Source organism: Myripristis murdjan, chromosome 14 (genome assembly GCF_902150065.1).
Source record: "Myripristis murdjan chromosome 14, fMyrMur1.1, whole genome shotgun sequence".
In the NCBI taxonomy this organism is placed as follows: domain Eukaryota; kingdom Metazoa; phylum Chordata; class Actinopteri; order Holocentriformes; family Holocentridae; genus Myripristis; species Myripristis murdjan.
Window position 1 is genome coordinate 21,023,847 of NC_043993.1, and position 24,314 is coordinate 21,048,160.

Genomic DNA, 24,314 nt, shown 5'->3' on the forward strand with positions numbered 1-24,314 from the left:
CTCCTAAACCACCTTATGTTTACTCAATTAAAAACAGTAGCAGGTGTGTTCTCTTTTTTAAGTGACAAAAACTGTAAGGGAATTTAACAGCAAAGAGAAATAACAATGCTTTCAGCACAAAAACATTTTATGTGGTGTGATTATATCTGCAGAAAAGACTGCATCAGCAGCCTTAACTAGGGAACTTTCTAGGACATTGGTTTTACTTTTTGTGCCTTTTACAGTTCATTCATTCTCCCTCTCCGCCTATTCTCCTTCTCCTCTCCAGTCCGCCCACCCTCTCCTTCTCTCACCAACTCTCTCACTCTCCCTGTCCTCTCTCTCTCTCTCTTTCAGCCTTTGCTCGACCTGCTTATCTGAACTGGGCTGGCCTCAAATACTCACAGCACAGGGGGGAGGGCCTAGTCAGCCTTCAATCAATAACCTCTGGAATTCAGAAATACAAGTAGTTCCTGTCTCTGGCAGGCTGTACCACACTCTTGAGGGCGGGCTCCCAGGCACACTCGACAGTATCCTTGTCTACCTCTGGCATTCTCTCCCTTTCTCAACAGGCCTGACTGTGTTTTGTGCGCGTCACGATGGCTGAGCATGCCTCTCCAGATTACTTCAGCTGCCCCCTGTGTGTAAGCCTCCTGCGGGACCCTGTGGCTATCCCCTGTGGTCACAGTTTCTGTATGGACTGCATCAGCGGCTACTGGAATGAAGCTGACTACACAGGGATCTACATTTGCCCCCAGTGCAAGATCACGTTCACCCAAAGGCCCGTGCTGCGGCCCAACGCCACACTGGCAATGGTGGCTGAGAAGATCAAGAAAAGTGGCCTGACCCTGAACACCTCCACAGGAAACAGCTATGCCGGGCCAGGCGACGTGCCCTGTGACTTCTGCTCTGGGAAGAAACTCAAGGCCGTGAAGTCCTGCCTGAACTGCCTGGCATCCTACTGCGACAAGCACCTGAAGCCCCACTACGAGTCAGCCACTTTCAAAAGACACAAGCTGGTGGATGAGCTTGGGAACCTGGACAGGAAGATCTGCCCGCAGCACCAGAAGTCCCTGGAGCTCTTCTGTCGGACGGACCAGATGTGTATCTGTGCAATCTGCACAGTCAGTGAACACAGGGGCCATGACATTGTGTCTGCTGAGGCAGAGAGGAGTGAGAAACAGGTAAGGAGCACTTAGTCTTCCTATGTCAGCTGATGGAGATCATTTAGTCTCACACTCAGTGTTAAAATCTTGTATTTCTTCCACCAAGTGAAAAAATTAGATAATCGCACTTGTCTCCAGTGCAGTTTCACCTGTTTCAGGACTGTTTTCTATGAACAAGTATAAATACATTGAAAAAGGCAGAGTAAGGCAGATCAGCCCACAAGCTGATTGGAAACAACTGAAATTACTTCACCCACTGTCAGATATTATCACTATCTTGAAGAAAAATTTTAACACAGAATATGAGATTAAATGACTTGAGATGGAGACTTTGCAAGATAATGTGGGACACAGTGATAGCAGTAGATATTGTACAGGTGTGAGGGGAACCATATGGAATCATCCACTCAGGAGATAAAATTTCATCATGTCAGCATGTTAAAGAAATGCAACAAATGCATTCAGTTGTATGTCAGAAACCACAACATGGCACTTTATGTGGCACAGCCAAGGGAGAGTTCATCTGTTAGAGACTGAGAAGGTTTCACTGAGACATTTTGCAAAACAATCACATCCTCGACTCGTTGAAATAATTAAAGTTAAGGCAGACGTGGTGTTTTTCCCAACTCTCACCCCCCCACACACACACTGTTACTAGTACTTGTACTTTGACCCAGTTCACCCACGCTATCAGCTAGCCTGGCAGGCTTTCACCGCCAAAACAAATGTAGCTCTCTGATTAGCTGTATGGCAGCTGGAGGAGTGTTGCCCAGTTATCACCTCTCAAAACGTTTGTGTGTGAAGTTTCAGCTGTGGGATAGAAACCATGAAAACATGACTCATTCTGCAAGGCTGATTCCCAGTTATGGGAGGGGACTTGGGATGGTACTGGAATTTTAGGATGGGGAGTCAAGGCCTTTTAACACCTCACACACAATCAAATTACTCATCAATCACATGCCCTGTAAAGCAGTGAAGGCTAGATAAGAAGGTCAGTGGTTAGTATAAATCTGCATCATTATGAGTCATTGCAATTTATGCATGAGTAATTTACCAAGAATGTATTCATTGCATTCAGAGATATGGGCTAATGCTTTTTATTGCAAGGTGCAATAATATTTCATTTCCTGTCGAGACTTTTTCTTTACGACATGTGGAGTCTGGTTTCTCTCATCCCCAGATTTACAACCTGAGTCTCACACATCTCACTCCATCTCGTACTCTCTCCCCTCCCCCCTTTCATTTTCATCCCCCCCTCCCTAGATTCTCCACATTCCTCAAGCTTATCTTGAAGAATGGGTCGGTGGGCTTGAGTAAAGGCTGAATTAGAAGCCCTCCATTCTGCATGTCTGCGCTGTGTGCACCTTGAAACATCTTTTTAAGAGTCAGGCAGCGGTAGTTTCACATTCCTTACGTGGCCAGGATTCCAGCACAGATTTTTTTCTCCTCCTCTCCCTCTGAGATAAAAGCTGACCATACTAAGAAGATTCTTTGGGCAGGCTTTTATTGGACATACAAAACAATCTCCCCTGTTATTCCTTGATGAGAGGGAATCTTTCTACTGCACTGTTAATCATGAGGCTTTATATCTTATGAAAAGGAAAGCATGGTATTCAAGTACAGCGAGCCATGAAAGAACAAAGAAAAGGAAGATTTCTTACTCAGTATAAGAAAGATATAATGTTCCCCCAATGCAGCTTTTATCATTAACTATCATAACACTACATAATTAATTAAGATGAAGGTGGAAGGCAGTGCAAAGGCCAATTAACTATGGGTTGCATGCAATACAAAAAACTGTGAAAAATGTGAATATTAAATGTGTGATGTAATGCTCTCTCTGTATCAATAGAAACTCTTGGGAGTTTCCCAAGCTGAGATTAGACAAAAATGCCAGGAAAGGGTGAAGGAGCTGGAGGAACTGAGGACTGCTGTGGACTCTCTCAAAGTAAGGAATCCATGTCAAGAAAATACTGTATTTTTCTGCTAGTCATCTACCATGATATTTAAATCATTTATGAAATGCTCAATTCATTCAGATGACAGTAAATGGTATGCATCTTGCAGAAAAATGTTGCAAATGTTGAGCCTTACTGTAATGATTGTCTCATCTGCATCATTGCTGCTTCACAAGAAGCAGATGTCCATCATGAATGTGGAGCTCACTGGAGATCTTATAGTGGCAGCTTTCACTGTAAAACACATTTCGGGTGTCCTATCCAGAGTTCAGCCCAGAGAGCCATGGTGGAGAGCCAGAAGATGTTCGAGGACATGATTCGTTCCATCGAGAGGATGAGGTCAGAGGTAACCAAGCTGATTGGGATCAATGAGAAGGCTGCGTTCAACCAGGCCGAGGCTTTGATCGAGCGGCTGGAGCAGGAGATTGATGAGCTGAAGAAGAAGGAGTCTGGCCTCAAGCAGCTGTACAGCACTGAAGACCACATCCATTTCTTGCAGGTGATGCACAGCCTACAGTTTCTACTTAAGAAATACGACAGAATGAGCTGCCATTTGCTGATGTTAATGTACACAACAGAGGTAGCGCTTGACAAGTTTTAGTGTGTTACATGATAATTCAGTTTGGCCTACATTTATTACTCACAGTAGTTATAAAAACTGCACGCAGACATTTCAACTCCTCTGCCACAAGCAGGTGTATTACCTTCCAAGTGGTAAAGAAGGAGGAAGCAGTGTTTAGTTTAGTCACATGCAAGGTGCAAGGAACTTTGACAGTCTAACTGGATGGATGTTTTAACATCCCAGTTTGTGTTTGCAGCTATTTTAGGCTGTTGTTTAGTGCTTGTTCTGTTAAATTAACACTCCATGAAGCTCACTGTTCAGGATCCCGGATAGACATGTGGGTGCCTGAGGGAATATTTTTGAAATCATCATTGGGTTCAGTTGTGGATAATTTGGGTTTATATTAACAAATAATCTCTCCTCACCCACCACACCAAAATATTCTGTTAACCCCTCAAATCCTCTCTGTCCCCCTAAACTGCTGACGGAATTGAACAGGAGGATATATCTGCAGATTGCACACTAGTGGGCATGTCTTTAGCTGAGCTAGAGGGGTGTGCTATTGCTCCAGGAGACGTGTTAGAACTGCTTTTACAACAAACAAGTTTTGTTTTCTTTTCCAGGCAGCAGCCTGGAGGGGATCATGTGTTTGGTTGCATGTTGTGTATCATGTGTGTATCTGTCCACAGCTAATCTTGCATACTATTCAGCCTAATATTTTTTATGCTCAGTTACAACTGTGTAATGAAGAACCTCCTGTGATTCACAACCTTTGAAAAAAAAATTGTTCTCACTCCCACCACTCCTGTCATTCACTCTCTAGCTCACTTAACTGCCGCTTCTCTCTGTCTCTGTCTCTGTCTCTGTCTCTGTCTCTCTCTCTCTTGTCTGAAATCAGAGCTGTCTTGTTTTCTGGAACATTAGCAAAGGAAGAGCTACTGTAGTATATAGACTGTAACCAAAATGTTCGCATAGCAAACCTCCTCTTTTTGGAAAGTGCATAGTAGACATTACATAGTAGTTACATTTGTGTGAGGATCCACTGAGGAGGTTGCACATTCACAGACAGACAGGTGAAACACTTTTATCAGGTAGATTTTTAAGGTTGAGTATTGCATATTAAAACTTGTTTCCCATATTTCCTGTTCGGTCAGCATGGGCACTGTGCAGAGGTCTTATGATGGCAGCGAAAATACTGTTTTTTTCAGTCTGTGAATGTGTGTATCTGTCCACAACTAATCTCACATACTACTGGGCCTGTCAGCCTAATATTTTTTGTGCACAGTTATGACTATATGATTAAAGGAACTCTCATGCTTGTGGTGATTCGAAACCTTTGAAAAACCTGTGTTAAACCATAACTGGGTGGTAACTCCTCAACAGGTTTTTCGCCTAAGTCTGAGCACAGGAGAAGGAAAACTACGTCTGGCAGAGACCTGCACTTTACTGAGTGCACTCGTCTGGCTTGTTTATGAATGGCGTAGCCCCTCGGTCTTACTTGTACCAAACTGTAACTTCTCTCAGGGGGTGTGTCTTGAGGTTTGCAAGCTGAAATCAGATATACCTGGAATTAAACTCAAAACTAATCCATGCAGATGCATATTCATGTTTGTCATGTAAGTTGTTTATTTGACAAAACTTTTTTTTATACCATCAGAATTTCAACTACCTCTGCACACCGACTGACGATGGCTTCATACCCAAAGTGACAGTGAACCCCGACTTCTCCTTTGGAGCTGCCAGGAAAGCTGTGGCTGAAATCAAAGAACGCCTGGAGGAGTTCGGCAGAGAGGAGCTTCTGAAGATCTCCAAGTCAGGTCTGTCAGGTTTCCGTAACAATGGAAACACCATTCCTCTACATAGTTTGTAGATGAACTCGGAAATGAAATGCAATCAGCTAATTATGGATATTTTATATGTTGCAGTGAATGAAATTCCAGTTTACACCACAGAAAGTCGGACACTGGAGAGAAGGAGCAGAGGTGAGCACTGCCATTCTACACAAACGACTGTAGAAACTTAGTTATTATATTATGTTATTGGTAAGTTTTGCCAAAAAATGTTGCATGGAAACTAAAAAAGCAATTAGATCATTAAATTAGCCTGTTGAGCTCTGATTTTCCTATAAATTCCCACTTAAGCAGCTTCAGAGTTAGAATTGTTTTCCTCCCTGTATGATAATGGCACCTGCATACTCTATATCTGCCTGTTGCAGTGCTTCATTTAAAGTTACATCAGGCTTATACTGAGTGCCATTGTTTTAGAGCTGCAGCCTTACATCAGATAGAAAATATCTAGAAGTCTTGTGCATCATTTCACACATTTCCCTGTAATTCAGCAGGATATGGTTGGTATCTTTGAAAACCCTCGGATTCCCCAGAGAATTTGAAAAAAAAAAAAAAAAAAAAGAAAGAAAGAAACATCTGTGGATTTGAACAAATCTTTGATGTGATGGGCAGCATGCATTTGTAATGGTGAACCCTAAAATGGGACCAGCAGAACGGAAGACTCCCTTTGCTAATAAATAAAAGAACTGAGCATGGGTGCATGCAGCTGTACACTCTAACATATTGCTTCTCCATCTCCAGGCAAAGAAATTGCAGTGGACAGTGCCCCATCTCCTGAGCCCAAAAGCAGAGCAGATTTTTTAAAGTGTAAGTATTTCCCTGACTTTGAGTTTTTAATCATTATTATTATTGTTGTTGTTGTTGTTGTTGTTCATTCAAGGTATACAAATCTAAAAAGGTAATTCTCTTGATTCAGACTTCTGCCAGTTGAAACTGGACCCCAGCACAGCCTACAAGGAGCTGCACATCTCCGACAGCAGCAGGAAGGTGATCCGGACCAGGGACCTGCAGCCCTACGGAGACAACCCAGAGAGGTTTGACAGCTTTGCCCAGGTCCTGTGCCGGGAAGCGCTGTCCGGAGGCCGCTTCTACTGGGAAATCGAGTGGAATGGGGAGTTCTCCATTGGAGTAGCCTACAAGAGCATCAGCCGCAAGGGCAAAGGCTCACTGTGCCTGCTGGGGTACAACGACAAGTCCTGGAGCATGCTCTGCTCGGACACGGGTTACTCCGCCTGGCACAACCGTGTGGACAAGGCCATCAGCGGCCCCCACTCCCCCAGGATAGGAGTATACCTGGACCACTCTGCAGGCGTCCTGGCCTTTTATAGCATAGGCAACACTATGACCCTCCTGCACAGGTTTGAGACCACATTTGTTGAGCCGCTCTTCCCAGGTTTTGGAGTTGGAACCTCAGTCAAGATCTGCCAGCTCAAGTGAACACTTACATCCCTCTCTGATTCAACTACTAAAAATCTGAGTATAGTTTGTACGTCTTTTGTTTTTCATAATACACAACATTGCCTTTGGAATATATATTTTTGCAGTAATTTGAAACTTTTCCACACATTAATGAACTTATATGAATTTGCTTTTTACTGAAGAAGTCCTCCTGAATGTGTATATGCTTTTTTATATACCGTGACACATCACATATTAAGTTGTGCGTCATGATGTCAAATCACAGTTTGATAATAGTTACATGTCTATAGATATTATTGCCATACACAATTACTACATAATGACACAAGTACAACATAATGAAAAATGTTGTTCTTTGTAGCAACTGATAATTGAATAATTGCTGAATGACTTATTCAAACTGTAAGAAAAAATAATCCAGTAAATGGGATGAAAGTGTAATAAAACTGTACATGTTATGAACTCAAGGTCATAACATCACATTATTACACTGACTGAATTATGCTTCCTCAAAGGGTGTTACACATGTTTAATTGATGATGTAATAATAATGATAATAATATTAATGACTAACAAAGAATGTAACTTGAGTTATTTGTGTTATTCTTATGAATCATTACATTGTTTGCTAATATTAATATTGCATAATCAATTAAAATATGTTACACTCTCATGTTTCAATTGATAGTAAATGGCATTACATTCACATTTTTATTTATATTATTTATATATTCAACCCTTTTAAAAGGATATTTTACATCACATCATATGGCAGTTATTCCATAATCTGTTGCTAAACTTCACTTCAACTAACCTTCAATTAATTTGTCTTGCATGTTTATTGATATAAAGGACAGCCAAATTATAATAATTGTTGATGAAGGCAGAATTCCTCACTGATAGTTCTCAATAAAAAGTTGAATGAATGAATTGATTTGTGTCTTGTGACTTGTCAACCTTTTTTTCGGCCCAACAAAAGATCAGTACATTGACTAAACCAAACAGTAGAATTCAGGCAAATGTTCAGCTACTCTAACAATTTGCTTTTTCTGTTTTTTCTTGTACTGTTTGTCTATAAGGATCAACAGAAAAAGCTTGTCAGTAGTAGTAGCAACAGTCTGGTGGTGAGTTAGAATTGTTGCTCCATGAAAACATTTATCTCACTTCTCACATCTCTCATATATCACATTAATTAACAAATAACCTGAACTGTAAGTAAATAAAACCCTTACATGAGGTATGAAGAGTGTCTCATGGCTCCCTCTGGTGGTTCACTGAGGTTCATCACTGAGGAGCTTGTTGAAATGAGCAATTCTGAATGAGCATGAATTAATATGAAAAAGGAGCAACTTCAATTAAAGGTGTGTGTATGTATATATATATATATATATATATATATATATATATATATATACATACACCGGTATATATATATTACAAAAATTTACCCTGCAGTAAGATTTTGAATTTCCATGCCATTTTATCTTGACAAAGGTTTTACACAAACTTCAAATTCAGAGTTCTTGTTTATTTATTTAGGTACTTAGTTAGTTCATTTCATCGCATTTTATGCAAGGGATTTGTACAGTACACGAACACATCAGAAAATAAATATTGCATTTAGTGGGTAACTAGTAAATGATTGTGCTTTGTGAGCCTTTGGTCATTTGCACATTTGAACAAGGAAATTATTGCATACTATACCTTTAAATCGATGACATCCAAATCCATGATATTCTATGACATGGGTTAGGGCTATTACATTTTCTTAAATTCCCATACTTTCCCTGAGTGGAACAGACTTTTCAAACCTCAGAGTTTCCAGAAACCGCAGTGTCCTGTGGGAACCCTGCTCACTGTCCTCACTGACAGACCATTGGTCAGCACTACTACTACTACAATTTTCATAAATCTTTTATCTTTTTAAGTATATATTTAGATCATAAATTTGCACATGAAATATCCCACATTAGTAAGTACACATCAATGAAAGCACTACATCCAGAAAGCACCATAGGAACCAGCTCAGTAGACTCAAGTCAAGTCAGGTTTGGGGTAGTTTGTAGTTTGGGGCAGGGGAGGTAGAGTATTGTGGTAAGTTCAGTGGGAAAACTCCATTGCATCAGTTAAACAATGATTTTCTCAAAGGAGCCTTTCTCGACAGGGAGATAATTAATGATTTGCATGGCAAAAAACTTTGATACAATCTTTATTGCTCTCTGTGATTACTGTGTGTGTGTGTGTGCACTCTAACTGTATTCATCAAATATTTTTGGGATGGGTAATTTATTTCATTTATTTATGTATGTATATTTAAACTTCAGAGTGAACTAAGAATTTCTGTATTTTATTTTGTAAATCACTGCAGCACATCTCGTTACTAAAGGATTAATTGTGTTGTTTTAGGTTGTAATTGTCTTCTGAGAAATTTTCTGACTTCAGCGATACACAGAGATGTTTGCACTTCACACTAACCGCTTTTAAATGACATGTAACAAGGAAAGTAACTCATACTTTGCCAAAAAATACAATCATTCATAACACAGCTGGTAGATAAAATGAAAGTGATAAAAACATATAATTCATTGTACTGCTGAGAAACTGTACCGGTCCATGTTAACTGTATAGTAGCAGTAAGATTAGTTAAGTTGGTTTGCACTTGTTTAGTCAAGGTTTTCAAATCTTGTATTTTTATACTTGATAAATTCCTCTTATATAAAAAACTGACTTCTAGTGGATGACCAAAGTAAGCAGTCAAAAACAATGCAATTCTTCTACAACAGACATTTATTTATTGGATCCCAAGACTGGTGCAGGAAATTGAGCATACAATACGCGAGGAAAAAAAGCATCAGGACAGTCCAAAATTCAGACATCGTAGCCGACAATGCCTCCTTTGCCGATGCACTCTCCGATGTAGAACCACATCAGCACTTCAGTGGCCACGAGGCCGTTTCTGAATGCATCCTGTGAGGGCGAGCGAGAAAAGTGAAATTAGCCGACACTTGCTTATTAGGCAAAACATCTGATAATGGCATCCTGCTACAGGTATGTAATGTAAATGACTACGACAGCGTTACTATTACAGGATTTTGTTTTTGACTAGATATTTCTCATGGGTCTAATTAGCTGGTTGGCTCCAATCATGAAAATGTGACTCCATTGCCTGTGTTTGTAATGGGCTTACTATTCTATAAAATCAACAAGATTAGCACATACATGTACTACCATGAGTTAATACATTATGGAATATCTATAGGCACAGTTTATTGTGTACAAAGGCTCAGTCAAATGATTCCTTTAGACAGCACTGCCTCTGTTTCCTCTACTGATGTACACTGAGAGTGAATCGAGTCCTCATGACACAGTGGTGCTCAATTTGATTTCTGTGTGTCAAATGTATGTGGAGCCCACAAGGTCAAAATGTGAGTGGGACTTCACATTTAATCGGACCGTCTTATACAAAACTAGAGGCTTCTACAGAGATTCCTATTTAATGAAAACTGATAAACCACAGTGCCACCTCTGCTGATACGCAGGGAAAAGACAAATACAACAAGAATTCAGGGTGTCTACACTTATTTGTCAATTAAATACCAAAAATCTGACCCAATGATTTTTCCATTACTACATATACATACAAATTTCAATCACTGTATTTATGCAGTGTAATGAGTAAAGCAACTTTTACAAGTCCGAGGGTGGAGCTGCAAGATATACAATAAGCCTTGTAATGAACGCTACGACTCCTGACTCTGACTGCCTGGTTTCCTAAAATGATACAAGAGCTAGATTTTTTTTAAAGATAATATTTTAATCTTTTTCTCTTCTCAGCTTATAGCTCAACTTGTCAAGATTATATCATCATTAATCACCACTATTAATTTCATGATTTTTTCAAAACCTTAAAGGTGTTATATCATCCTTTTCCAAAACATTTCCAGGCTTCAAAAAACACATCTGAATTTCCCCTTGTGGGACAAATAAAGTATGATTGATTGATTGATTGATTGATTCCATGACTATGACTTTTCTGGGATTTACATCACCACAGAAACCCTGAAAGTACTTGAAAGGGAAACAGCTTCTAAATGCGGCAGGGGTATGGCTTTTTAACATTCAAAATTGCCTGTTATTGTGTGTCCCACTACAATGGAACATCACTGTGACTGGGGGTATAAATCTTGCAAAATTGATGTGACAGGAAATCATAATTACAGCTAGCAGGTCTGGTGATGAACGAGAACTGATGTGTGTTGCCTCAGATCTGCACATTATGCTCTATTGGTATAACCAGTAGAGCAAGCTAGGCTAGTGACTTATGATGGGAAGGTCGCTGGACTGACAGGAACATGTGGGTGGGGGGGCATGAGGAAACAGCACTCTCCCCTCCCTCAGTGTCCATAGCTGATGAACCCTTGAGCAATGCACTAAACCCAGTGCTGTGAGTGGCTGTGAGTGTACACTGTGGTTATACAGGGCAGCTCCCTGGTTTCAATGTGTGGAAATGTGAGTGTACAGCAGCCAAGACTACCCTGAATAAATAAAGGTGAAATCAAAATAAAACAAAAGCTGGTGCTTTGTCAGGTAACAGTATCCAGACACCTTGACTGTGGTTTGTCCAAAGCGCCCGGACTGGAAAGCCTTGAGGACGTTGGTTGCCCCCTCGATGGCCTTGGGGATCTCTGCAGGGGTGGGAGGAACCAGCTCCACACGGGCGTAGTGCCAGAAGGTCGCCAGCCGGGGTTTGGAGTAGCTGACAGCGGCTGGGAGAGAAAACACAGCGGTGCTCGGTGAAGAGGACTCCCCATGCTCTCAGCCGCTAGCTAGCTTAATGCCACAAGCAGAGCAGTCCTGCGTACCTGCTAGCATTAGCCACGGAGCTGTAGGGCTCATACAGTGTAAACATGAAACTGTCTTCTCGGCTAGGCTGCAGGTACAGACTCACACATTTACACTTATTTTCTGCACTAGACTTTAAGTATTGATAAACACCGTTAACACCAGTTAGCCGCTGCTGTGGCTAGGTCAGGCTGCTGTTATTAGCATTAGCCTAGCTAACCTGTCAATGAAGTTACTACTTTCTGCGCACTTTCCCATCACTAGCTGCACGTTATAACTGTCATAAGCACGAACTGAACTTACCGCCGACAAGTGTAGGTACTTTTGCCACTAATTTCTGCACAGCCTGCGCCATGTTGAGATTTTCTTGTAGCCTCCCGGCTCGCTGCTGCTGCTAGCCGTGTGAGCCGACTGAATGTCACCTCCAGCACAAGGACCCCGCCGCAGCTGGCCACGCAACTGCCTGTAGGGAAATAGAGTGCTCTGCAGCGCTCTGCAGCGTTGTGTGTGCGGTGTTATTTGGTTGCAGTGTAATGTGATCCTCTGGTATGTATGTAATTAAGGAGAATGTATAATATTGACTAACCACTGCCATCTCCAATTCAGTTTCTATGGTGCAGATCATTACCCTTAAAGAAATCTGATGTAAGAGCATATGTGACCATAAGACTAGTTATTGAAGACATTCCTTACTAAAGTTATGGATATCGGTACTAATTAATAGGCAAAAGGCAAAGTGTATTCCTTTTTGTTCCAGTTTGTCTCCAACATCACAACACAAGACATGCTGTGTCATGTTTTATGTATAGGTTTTATTTGTTTGGAGTTTTGTAGATTCCAGCTAATCACTGCTTCAAAACCAGATCAGTGTGAAAAGCATCTAACATATTATATATCAAATTTATATAATAAATATTTATTTTAGTCCAGGCTCACTGACATCATAATCACTTAGATCCAAGATGTGGCTGGTTGAACAAATAATTTTAGAGGATATAAATGACAAGACATAACATTCTCTACAAGAGATTTCTGCATTTATGTCAAACAAGTCATAGTCAGCTTATACCAATAGAGATAATTTGTCTGTCACACATCTCTTATTTAAATGAGGTACAGTGAAAACATTCCACTTTAATCATCCAAAGAAAAGTAGTGATCAATATTTCTGAAGTGACTAAAACATTAAGCTGCGGTGCAATTTGTTATTCTATATTTTATCATGCAGTTAATAACATACGGCCACTGCTGAACAAGACTAGTGCTGCAAACATCCCCAGATTTCGCTGTGCAGTAAAACACCAATCACTCACTACAGAACTGTGTTACAGTTTGTGCAATTTGAACTGCTTATACCCTTCCTCTTGGATATATTTTGGATTATTTTATTATTTTATTTTTATTATTTTGTATCATCTCATGGAGTCATTTGAGATATTACTTATGCATTACGTAATGACTTTGACTTCAGCTTTTTCTTGTTCAAATAAGTCAAAGTGTCCTCAGCATGATATGGTGGAATTCCCTCAGGTTTGCTGGGGTGTTTCTCACAGAGCCGATATTTCCTGCTCTTCTTCATCCTGTTGAGTTACAGATAAAATATGGTTAAGATATTGTGCGCACCAAGATTATAAAATGATTAGTTTTAAGTGTATTAACTTTTTTATACCTCTAGGCTAGGGGTGCCTCTTGCAGGAAGCATTTCACTCTGATTTGTCTTGCTGTCACTCTTGTTCTTAACCAATAAAGAAAGAAAACTCCCTCCTTCCTTCACAAGCATGATCACGTCTTCAAGATGTTTCCCCTCCACATTTTGTCCGTTGACCTCCACCACCATGTCGTCCACAAGAAGCCCCGCTCTCTGCCCGGAGCCCCCAAGAGCCACCTGCACAGGGAGAATTAGTAATATTCATTTAATTAAAGTTCACATCACAGTCTTTACCAGCCAGAGCTGTCATCACTCACGATCAGTCATACAGGACCAAAGTCAAAAGCAGCAAATTACACCGAGGTTCCTTGATCAAATTAATCTTAATCAGAGTCCAGGTTTCTCAAAATATCTCTAAAATATGAATGAAACTTGGACTTTTAATCAAAGAGGTTAAACATTTGCAATCTGTATTTTTTTTTCTTTTAGCTGAAGGTGCCACTTTCCAATACCCTTATAAAGGGTTTATGAAGGGTTTATGTTGGTTTACAGTTAGGCTATTAATTCGGTTATAAACACATTGTAAATCATTATGAACAAGTTATCAAACAGTTTTATGTCTATGCAGGCTCACTATTTGGCAAGATCAAGTTACTGCTGCCCTGCATCTAATCTGTTAAATCTCACATCTTGCTAGTTGCTTCACTTACTTTATCCTCTGCATCGATGCATGAAAGCAGTGTTATAACTTGTTTATAATTGTTTGTTAATGATTTATATAGTGTTTACAATCTGATTATAAACTAGTCATAAACTCTTTATAAGGGTAATTTTATTGTAAAGTGGCACCAGATATTTTTACGAAAGGTGTAAAGTCTATGTAGTTTCCGCTGGCGTTGTCAGCACTAGGGGGCACCACCTTGTTAATTCTGCAAAAACTCAGTATGTCAGTATGTAAGTAAGTGACGCAACAGTTTCTATGTCCTTTCCTCTAGTGGTGGAATAATACCCTGACCTTCTCGCCCCTTCTCATTTGCCCTTTTGACCAGCTCCAAGAGTGCTCAGGATGCAAACGATCAAAGAATTGTAGCTGCTGCACAGCAATGGTCAGAGCTGGGCAATTTTAGGCAATTCTGAGCAACAAGTGGAGAACAGGAAGATGGCAGCCTAATGTGCATTTTGCATCATTTGAGGCTTGAACTCACAATTTCTGGCATGAAGGACAATGCTCTATCTCACTGAGCTAATTGGCAAGTGTCAATTCACGTGAGGCTTCACAAATTGACTAAGCCAGTCACATGATAGCAGCTGCCTATGCACAGAAAGGCAGATTTCAAACCACTGTAAAAAAAAAAAAAAAAAAAAAAAAAAATCAGTCATCAAGATAAAAATCTGAAAATACACATATTGCATCTAGACAGCATGGAGATGTTGGTAATTTGTTTTTAACAATGATTGATTTGCTCCATAAGTGAAAAACTGATGTTTAAGTGCAAAGTGTACAAAGGTTTCTTCAGTATTGGGGTTACATTTTTATGAAAGTTGCAAAGCTGTAGCACATATGGTTGATTTATTATAAATTTTCAGAGTTTTGAAATTTAGAGGCTTGCTGTAATGCCATGATCAGGACTATTGGCTTGTGTTTGCAGCTGAGGAAATCTGGCATGGGACTCGACCTTTGTGCAAAGTTTGGTGAGTTTTCACACATGGGAAGTAGGACTTCCTCGGAAGAAAGAAAGAAAGAAGAAGAAGAAGAAGAAGAAGAAGAAGAAGAAGAAGAAGACGACGCAGGAATACAAGAGGGACCTGGCAGCTTAGGCTGCCCGGCCCCTAATTAGCTATTATTTCCTCCATACCTGGCTGATGAAGGTCCCAGGACTGTGCGGGACACAACCCAGGTTAAAGCCGAACCCCAGTGGGCCTTTCTGCAGAGAGCAGAACCTCAGGTTGGGCTGGCCAGCTGTCGTCTCTTGCTGCTCTGCTGCCTCGCTGACTGGCACGCTGCTCCTCTTTCCTCCCTCAGCAGCATCGTCCACACAGAAGAGAAGAGGTGACAGGCCAAGCTGCAGAAAATCAAATGAAGAAAATCAACACGGGGTGTGAAATTCACTAAATCCTGCATTTACAAATACAGTATGTAATCGTTTACTTGTTCAAATGTGCAAATGACCATAACACAGCAGGCGGGTTTCAGTAGTGGTAATGATCAGAAGGCAACCAGACGATCCACAGTTAACCTTGATGGCTGCCTGAACTCTGAAAGTAGCCACACAGACTGCTGTTGAGCGTGCAGGGCAGGGCTAATGTTTGAGCTGAATGCCTGAATTGGTTTGAAATAACATTTTCATAGTTAACTAATCACACTGATGGAATTAATGATCAGCTTTTGCATTCATTGTTCAAGTAGCAACATATACAGTGTGTATTTCAATTACTCTCAACTGTACTGCAGGTCAAACATTGCTCCTTCTTTCTTCTTGCTTCTCATCTTATAAATCCTATACATAATAATGTTTGCCTTGTTTCCTGTGGCTGTTGCCTGACCTGATGCTTCTTGTAACATCAGGTCATTTCTAATTGTATGTGTAAGTCTTACATGTGCCGTGGTATAAAAATATTTCCTCTGTGATAAATGAAACTCTATTTAGCTTTCAACCTCTTGAGTATGTATAGAGACATAGACAGAAACTGGCACTAGATGGTGCTAAAGCATCATAGAATTTTGTAGTGTACCTTTAATATCGTTTGCAATGAAACCTTCCAAACCTCAGATTAATAGGGCAATCACTGATGGCTACGGTTTTATTATCTGCTCCCTAAACTATCTTGGACTAATGCACACAGCTTAGAAGGAACATTAGATCTTAATTCTTTCTTGATGTAAACTTTTTTTTTTTTTTAAGAAAATTAGACCAGAAAGATAGCTCTCAGCACAGTGCCGCCAATGCTGTGCAATTATCAAGATATGCCATTTTCACATTGTGTAGTAGACTAAAGTAAAACTTTTATCAACTCTTACTTTTCATGCTTTTAATGGAGTGTCATGGTTTTGTTTATTAACAGTTTAACAACAGTTACATGAGGGTTGATGATTTAAGAAGCATCTCTGTTGGTGGTATTTCTTTTTGTGACCACACCTACCACCAGACTCCCTTTTGGCCAATCGTCATGAAAAGTTAACCTGCTCTTTCTTAACTTATGACTAACCTTTCCACAATGCTTTATGCAAATCCATTTATAACTTTTTGAGATATCCTACCAACAAACAAACAGGCAAACCAGCACAATGAGGCGAAAACATGACTCCTGTCCAATCATGATGGGGGACGTGAACAATCCGTGGTTTTTGATATGGTATTGTTCTCGCTCGCTGGTCTCCCTACCTGGGTGTAAAACTCCAGCCCGTGTGGAGTGATAGTGGTGAGGGTGACCTGTTGACCTCCCTGTCTCACTTTGTCCACAATCTCCTCGTGCTTCAGCTGCTCCACTGACTCTCCGTTGACCTCTAGCAGCAGCTCTCCTGCGTGCATACCTGCCCTCTCTGCTGGACTGCCAATGTCCACCTCACGCATAACATGAACTATCGTTGAAAAAAATGCAAGTTAAGTTTAAAAAAAAAAAAAAAGCAAGAGTGCACGTGTTTGAATTTTGTGTCGTTTGTCTCTCACCTGTGCGTCCTGACGGTGTCCTCTCCTGTGTCAGGAGGAAGCCGTAGCCCTCCGGCCCAGAGGTCAGGTGGAGTTTCTTGGCTGTGTGAGGCAGGTTATGTGGGACAGCCATGGCGGGCAGAATGGGCATTTTCCTCTGGATGTAGTTCTTCTCACTCTCACTGTCAATCACCATTATGGTGATGTTATCTCCACATTTTTTCACCTACAAGACAATATTCTTTAATATAGCTGGATGAGGATGGAAGTAACAAGTCACACTTAACTCTTGTTTTGTTTTTTTTAATTGCACTGCTCTCTTGTATAAATGTTCTTTTTTTGAGCATTGTTTTAGTTTGAATAGTTTTTGGATGCTATGACTTTAGCCAATTGGAAAATGCTGTGCCAATAGCAGAGAAGCAGCCAGCAGAGAAATCTGTCTAGGTTTTGGATTGTATTTTTTTTATTGATTGATTAAAGCAGCTAGTTTAAATTATGCATGCCAATTATTATAATTAAAAATCTTTTCTTTTACTCAAAGTCATGAAGTGAGTTTTACAGTTTCATGGGATACTTTTACTTGTGTTAGAGCTGATTCTTACATCAGTAGTTTTACTTATGCTCAAGTAAAATTCCAGAAAAGTTGCACTACTTGCGCCGATTCCTATTTTCACCCATATTCTGAAGCCAGAACTTTTTCATACAGATTCCTTTTGGGGAGGGATGAAACTGAATATACCACGAGGCACTTCACATAGCACAACATACCATCTTGCTGAGTGCAGAGTGTGTGAGATCAGACACTGTCGCTCCGTCCATCCACACCAGGCGATCTCCCCTACACACCCCTGCCCTCTCGGCCGGGCCTCCTCTCACCAGGCTCACAGAGAAGCGACCCTTTTCTCCTGAAGGGCGAGGACAGGTAGAGAATGGAAGACACCACACTGTAGGAGCACCAAACCTTAAATGTAGGATGTTCTGTTGTTAACATGAGCAGCATTACCTTCCACAGGCAGGAAATTGATGCCCAGGCCTGAGGCAGCGTCTCTGGTTATATAACAGAGTCTGGGTGGGTTGGAGCCCTCTGCCTTGTGTGCTGTGGTGAGGGCTCGCAGGTCTTGACCCCGACACACAGCCTGCTCGTACTCCTCCCCGTCTAATACTAACAAACACAGCTGATGCCCACTCAGCTTGATCTTCTTGGCCACCTGATTCATGAGAGGCACAGTCAAGTTGGATTATCACCCATATCAGTCCTTTATAGTGGCTTACGTCATTATTGATCATACATGAAGTCAGCCTGGGCAATATATATATATATATATATTTTTTTTTTACATTGACTGGATTATTGTCTGGTATTTTGGATATTGTAATATCTTATGGCATTGGTATAGTCTTTTCCTGGTTTTAAAAGCAGCATTACAGTAAAGTGATGCAATTTTCTGTACTCACCAGACTGTTGTAGCTATTCTATTTACCTTTACTAATTTAATTATTATATAGGTATTACTGACGATTATGTACCAAAAGTTTCATTGTGTAGATATTTTGAGAAAGCACCAATCATCACCCTCCAGTGTCATCACAATGTCGATACTGAGGAATTTTGTCAAAAAAATTGTGATATTTGATTTTGCCTATATTGCCCAGGCCTAATATGAAGCCACTGTCACCTCAGGGTGAGGAACATCATCGACAAAGCAGTTGTTGACTTCCAGAAGCCTGTCTCCATCTCGGAGGCCACTCCGCTCCGCCACGCCCAGTGGCGTCACATTTCTGATGATGTGACCCTGGAAGCCCCTCTCCACCCGCAGATGGAAACCGTAGGACTGCCCTTCCTCCCGTCTGAGAATGCACAGACGAGGTTTGGGCGTCGAGAAAGAGTCTGAGGACGAGGAGGTGGACAAGTGCTGTCAAACATTCTCCTAGCAGAGTTCACTAATGGTCTGGTGGAATATATTTGGAGGTTTTGTAACATAACATGCAATATGTAACATGCGGATACCTGCATCATCTGTGATGACCATCACTGGGTTGTCAATTCCCTCTTTAGGATTGAATGTAAATTTCCTTTAAAATGAAAAATGTAAGAGAAGTACTGAGCAAAACATCTGAATTCCATCTGTACATGAATCACTGAAACTCTTAAGTCTAATTTTCAGCTAATATATTAGTATGTAATGCATATGCTTATCTTCTCAGTTTTTTGTTATAATAGGCTGCCACACACTTAAATAGCACACCCATATTTGCAGTAGTGTCCTACATCATGCCAAACAGAAACATTTATCTGTTCACAGCAAGGCTTATCTTGGGCACAAAGTCTTTGAGTGTACTATCAACCCGTTCCAAAAGTCAACATGCAAAGCACGGCCTAAAAAAAATATTTCAAAAATTATCTGGAGCTGTGTGTGCAGAACAATAACATAACATATTAAGGGACACAAGAAGCTCCGGACTGTTTGTTCTGTTGTTTGAGATAAAATCACAACTCTGATACACAACCTCATGTGAGCTCAATTGGTACTCACTTTTTATGCTTTAGTTCCTTGCCCCTATGTTTACATTTAATTATTATGTTACACATAGAGATAGATGCAGATAGAAATAATAGAGAAATAGATTATTATTTTTCATTATTACATGTTTTAGTAATTACCACATTCATATGGCTCAGTTTTGTACAATGAAATTATGAAGTTACAGCTAAAGATATGGATTTTAATCTGAAAAATGAAGAGCAAAACTTACTTGGTCAGCCCTATTACTTCCACCAAACCTTGAAAAACAAAGATCAGAGCACATCAGTAGTTTTAGGAGCACAAACTGAGGCAATGAAAATAATTATTATGCATTTTATAGTAACATCACATATTACAAGTAGATCCCATATTAATTCTCAGTTTGTACTGGAACGACACACTCCAGACCAAATTTTGTAGCACACTGACACAAATTATATATAAATCCATTACCTGTTGTCAATGACAGATGTACTTTATATGAATTTGAACTTACAGCTTTATGAAAGTCTGTGTGGTTCAGTCCTCTAGGCCATTCTCTTTAATGTTGTGAGGCATCAGCTCTGGTGTGAGACTGGCGTTTTAGCTGCGTACGACTATCTGAAATGACTGTCTGTAATTATCAGCAAGGGACCATAAAGCAGGGTTGGACCTATGTGATTAACTTTAGCCTTTGCACTGTCTAGAAAGAGTCAAAATTAAAGAGCCGGTTCTAATTTGGTCAAGCTAAACACTCTCACTCCCATCTATTTCTTGAGTCAGGTGCCTTAGAGAGAGACGAGTAGATGAAAAGTTGAAAATAATCCCTCGCGAACTGTCTGACTTGCAGTGATACATACACACATCAGGCAAAATATGTAATGAACATCTGTAATTATGTAATATAGCCCAGATAAAGAACAAATCATAAAAACCTATCTGGACTTGTCAATCAGACCTGGGTCAAACAGCATTTGTAATAATGTTTTATTTCAGTGTACTTAATAAAAATAAAGGAGGATTACTGCAGTAGCACATTGTGCTGGTTTTGTATTTTCCTGCCACATTTATGTTTCAATTAGATTATGATGAATGCAAAGACCCATTAGGAAGGAAAATATATTTTCAGCAAGGGAGGGTAAAATAAAATCAAAATGTAAAAGTAGTTGTACAAATTCTCTTCCTTTATGATCATCATCTTTTTGATGGGCCACTTTTAATTTATCGCATCTCCCCACATAGGTCGATGCATTCAGACAACTTTGATCTCCTGCACTTGTGTTAAAACCACTGGATAACTGAAGTTGGCCATGTGCCATGGTGATGATGATGATAATGATAATGATGATGCAATCCACAGCAACTAGGCAATATCACCATGTGAGGCTTCCAGAAAACCCTCTGTTGGCAAATGAAACCCAGTGTCATTTCTTTCACATCACATCTAAGTGGCTAAGTGGTCAAGTGAGCGCAGAGGTCTGTGCTGCAGGTGCTCTGCCGCTTTGCTAATGGGTCACTGTTTGCTTTGCCCTGTCATAAACCTTTTGTTTTTCTCTTTCTAGGACACAGTGGTCCTGTAGGCTCACACACAGCGCTGATGAAGCTCAAATGGGTCTGCTGAATGTTCATATATAGACACACTAAGGATGTGGAACTATGACTAATAATCACTGCTGGACAGATCATATGTAACATGTAAATATAGTCTGTATCACACTGGTATCATGTGATGATCAAATCAAGTTGTTTAAATCCAAAAAGCAAAGGTGTAAAAACAACTCATTCTAAAATTTCAAGAAGGTGCTAGTTTAATTATTCTTGTCAGCACTGTAGATGCACTTCCCCTTCATTCCATCTTAATCTGATCTTGTTTTGAAAATGCACCATAGTTTAAATAAGAGGTAGCCTCCCTAGAAACACCTAGAAAGCTATTTAAAAAAAAAGGCACTGTTTTATAAGATAGAAAAAAAAAAAACCCAAAACAAACAAACAAAAAAAAAATAGCATGAATGAGAAATGCCACAGACATAAACTCCCCTGTCAGCTGGAAAGCACAGCTAGAGAGAAAACAAATGGTTTAAGTGCAGTACCTGCAGTTTGTCTCATGTTGAGTCTCTTCCCATCAGGTGAGCAGAGAAGCAGACAGAGGGACGTAACAGTCGACTTCCCCAAACAGTTATGTTAACCACAGCGGGACTCCTCCCCCCTGACACTCACTTAAGAGACAATATGAGGCTTAATGTTTAATCTGAGTGTGTGAGATTCTCACAGTGCACGCGCGCGCGCGTGCGCACACACACACACACATTCCACCTTGTGCTGTAGCATGCATTTATGAAGTAAACAAGAAAATCATCTCTGACCTCTCTGCTCTCAAATTGGTTACAGTGGGAAAAGTGACCCATTTAGTGAGTGTGTGTGTGTGTGTGTGTGTGCGTGCGTGCATGCCTGTTTGTATATCTGTGTTTGTGTCCATGAGACTATCCAAGACTGATTGTTCTGTGTCAAGGCCGTAGCTTTGTCTTGCTACACAAACAGCCAAGTGCTCAAATAAAACCACACAGAAGTGATTTGCACCTCAGCTGCTGAAGGACGGATGAGGAGGATTTTGAAATGATTCATTGGAAATACAATGGAAAAGGGTTACAATGTACCATGGAAGAGAAGAAGAATGCCAAGGATTCAAAAAGTGAAGCTGCATATCTTTTTGGCCTGAAATCAGCAGGAGGAAATAGACTTAAAGGATTTTTTTTTAGGAATTTATATAATCCTTTAAGATATTAGCTCGGTTGTTAACTGAGGACATATTGCTGTCAGGGAACATTTCTTGTCATTTTGCAAATGCCACACATCTATATTGGTGAAGAAATTGACTCAGCATCATGGAAATGTATTTAGGCAGCGATGGAACAAAACAAAGTACAGTAAAGCCAATTTTTGAAGTGTCTTTACATTATTTAAGTACATTTCATTTTGGATATTTTGGCTACAAAGCTATACATTTGACTCCCTTTCTAAGAGTTATAATTCTTGGCTCTCATGCTCCAATAGAGGTAAATTAAAGCAAGAGAAAACAAATCAGATCAGATTCTTGAGAAAACCTCAGTCCACTGTGGCAAATACTTGCAAGTTATTTGCAACAGTTGGAGAAAGTTTTTAATATTTGGAAAGATTGCTGATATGAGATTGCTCATTAGTGATTCAATGGGTTGGCATTCTTCTAAACCACGGTTTCTTTTCTTTTCTTTGAAATACAAATTATCATGGTATGAAAGACCACCCATCTGCAAAGACGCAGACACACACATCATGCCATATAATAGCTGCCTTTTACTATCAAAGCATGAAAGTACTTTTACATTTAATACTTAATGAGCAGTGTTGGGAAGGTTACTTTTTAAATTGAATATGTTACAGATTACTAGTTACCCTGTTAAAAATGTAATAAGTAAGTGAGTAAGTAATAAAAGTCAAGTAACCTATTACATTTGATTATTTTTTGATTACTTTTCAAACAAATGTTTTAAACTGGACAGTAAAACTTCTATGAAATAACAGAATGACAATGAGGTTAAAGAGACAACTAGCTCCAGGTTGAGAGCACTCAGGAGGATATTTTCAGATTTGTTTACTAAGATCCTTGTTTACTTGTTCACACTTTCCAACTTTGCACTCCAACCTTGTGCTCCATGTTACGAATGCAGAAGGCCGGAGGGAGATAATCTTATCGCTCAGTGTTGATAATCATATCCTCATTTTGGTGATGTTTACATTGCCTGCATGTAAAAATCAACTACCTCGCTCAATTCAAACATCTACTTCACAGCTACTTTTGTATGTAACCAGCTGATCCTCCAGCTGTTGCCATATTGTTCATTTGCTGCCTGAGCTGAGTGACAGTAAGACCTGTTTGACTGGCACCCAGTAAAATCTCTCAAGTGATTCAGAGAGGCTTCCTACTTGCAACTTGCTAGGTGACAGTGTGTACCTTAGAAGCACACATTACGCCACTCACAAGCTCAATGAGTCCCAGAAAAAAACAGGCACTACTCATTCATGATCAGGTACATAACATTAAACACTGTAAACACTGATGCGATGACATGAAACAGCTCAAAGGAATACCCAATATCTCATAAAAGCAAAACAAAAAAGAGATGGTAACTCTCTTCAAAGCAAGAATAAGAGGCCAAACATATAAAACAAAAGGCGGATCTTATGTTAAAACATCTCTTGTATCAGTATACTCTTATAGTTTCTTGTCAGCAGGGGTCGCTCTTGTCCACAAACTAATCAAGCCTCAAAGGAAAAAGTTAACAGGCTTTATATTGCATATGTCCTCCTTGTATGACCTTCACTGAGAACATGAATAAACTAGCAGTGCTCAGTAAACAGTGACATTGTGTATTTCTTGCCTGTTTGCCTGGTGAGATAGCATCTCAGTCTGAATCTTTCAGAATAAAAGTCATTTCTCCCACCTTCCAATGTAGGCACAGTTACATGGGAGCAGCGAACAGGTCTAGGTGTATTTATGAATGATGTATGCATGGCATTTGTGCAAAGGAAAGTCAGAATTAATGACTAGTCGTAAAATGAAGAATACCACTTGGTTCAAAGGTTGCAGAAAGGAAGTGAGGAGTGGAGTGTAAGGCCTATCCTACTGGATAACAAGGGTCAGGGGCCATATAGAGGGTCAGGGGCCATATAGAGGGTCCGGCCCCCTTAAGTTTATCAGTGTGTCA

General features: G+C 40.1%; 3 protein-coding genes across 3 annotated transcripts; 1 reads left to right on the forward strand and 2 right to left on the reverse strand.

Annotated features, from left to right (window-relative positions):
- The first annotated feature begins 490 nt into the window (after positions 1-490).
- On the forward strand, positions 491-7,857 carry ftr82 (finTRIM family, member 82). Its single transcript, XM_030069833.1, has 7 exons — positions 491-1,163; positions 2,998-3,093; positions 3,369-3,602; positions 5,323-5,482; positions 5,591-5,647; positions 6,254-6,319; positions 6,429-7,857. Exons 1-7 carry the CDS (start codon positions 579-581, stop codon positions 6,947-6,949), a joined length of 1,719 nt encoding a protein of 572 aa, XP_029925693.1. The 5' UTR covers positions 491-578; the 3' UTR covers positions 6,950-7,857.
- A 1,487-nt stretch (positions 7,858-9,344) lies between these two features.
- atp5l (ATP synthase, H+ transporting, mitochondrial F0 complex, subunit g) lies at positions 9,345-12,237 on the reverse strand. The gene is made up of 3 exons (XM_030068678.1): positions 12,077-12,237; positions 11,537-11,697; positions 9,345-9,898 (listed from the first exon to the last, which is right to left on the reverse strand). Exons 1-3 carry the CDS (start codon positions 12,126-12,128, stop codon positions 9,800-9,802), a joined length of 312 nt encoding a protein of 103 aa, XP_029924538.1. The 5' UTR covers positions 12,129-12,237; the 3' UTR covers positions 9,345-9,799.
- Positions 12,238-12,638: 401 nt separating this feature from the next.
- nherf4b (NHERF family PDZ scaffold protein 4b) lies at positions 12,639-21,735 on the reverse strand. Its single transcript, XM_030068677.1, has 11 exons — positions 21,663-21,735; positions 19,823-19,850; positions 19,077-19,141; positions 18,745-18,956; positions 18,072-18,276; positions 17,837-17,973; positions 17,090-17,294; positions 16,805-17,001; positions 15,278-15,484; positions 13,443-13,658; positions 12,639-13,353 (listed from the first exon to the last, which is right to left on the reverse strand). The coding sequence occupies exons 1-11, from the start codon at positions 21,676-21,678 to the stop codon at positions 13,321-13,323; spliced, it is 1,521 nt and encodes a 506-aa protein (XP_029924537.1). The 5' UTR covers positions 21,679-21,735; the 3' UTR covers positions 12,639-13,320.
- Between the last annotated feature and the right edge of the window lie 2,579 nt (positions 21,736-24,314).

Coding starts and splice junctions, on each gene's coding strand:
- ftr82 (XM_030069833.1), top strand. CDS start 579: ATGGCTGAGCATGCCTCTCCAGATTACTTCAGCTGCCCCCTGTGTGTA. Junction 3,094..3,368: donor CTGCTGTGGACTCTCTCAAA/GTAAGGAATCCA, acceptor TGTCCTATCCAG/AGTTCAGCCCAGAGAGCCAT. Junction 3,603..5,322: donor ACCACATCCATTTCTTGCAG/GTGATGCACAGC, acceptor TTATACCATCAG/AATTTCAACTACCTCTGCAC.
- atp5l (XM_030068678.1), bottom strand. CDS start 12,128: ATGGCGCAGGCTGTGCAGAAATTAGTGGCAAAAGTACCTACACTTGTC. Junction 11,698..12,076: donor AGTACCTACACTTGTCGGCG/GTAAGTTCAGTT, acceptor TTTCTCTCCCAG/CCGCTGTCAGCTACTCCAAA. Junction 9,899..11,536: donor TTGGACAAACCACAGTCAAG/GTGTCTGGATAC, acceptor TCGCCCTCACAG/GATGCATTCAGAAACGGCCT.
- nherf4b (XM_030068677.1), bottom strand. Junction 19,142..19,822: donor GAAGTAATAGGGCTGACCAA/GTAAGTTTTGCT, acceptor TTCATTTTAAAG/GAAATTTACATTCAATCCTA. Junction 13,354..13,442: donor GAGGCACCCCTAGCCTAGAG/GTATAAAAAAGT, acceptor GTAACTCAACAG/GATGAAGAAGAGCAGGAAAT.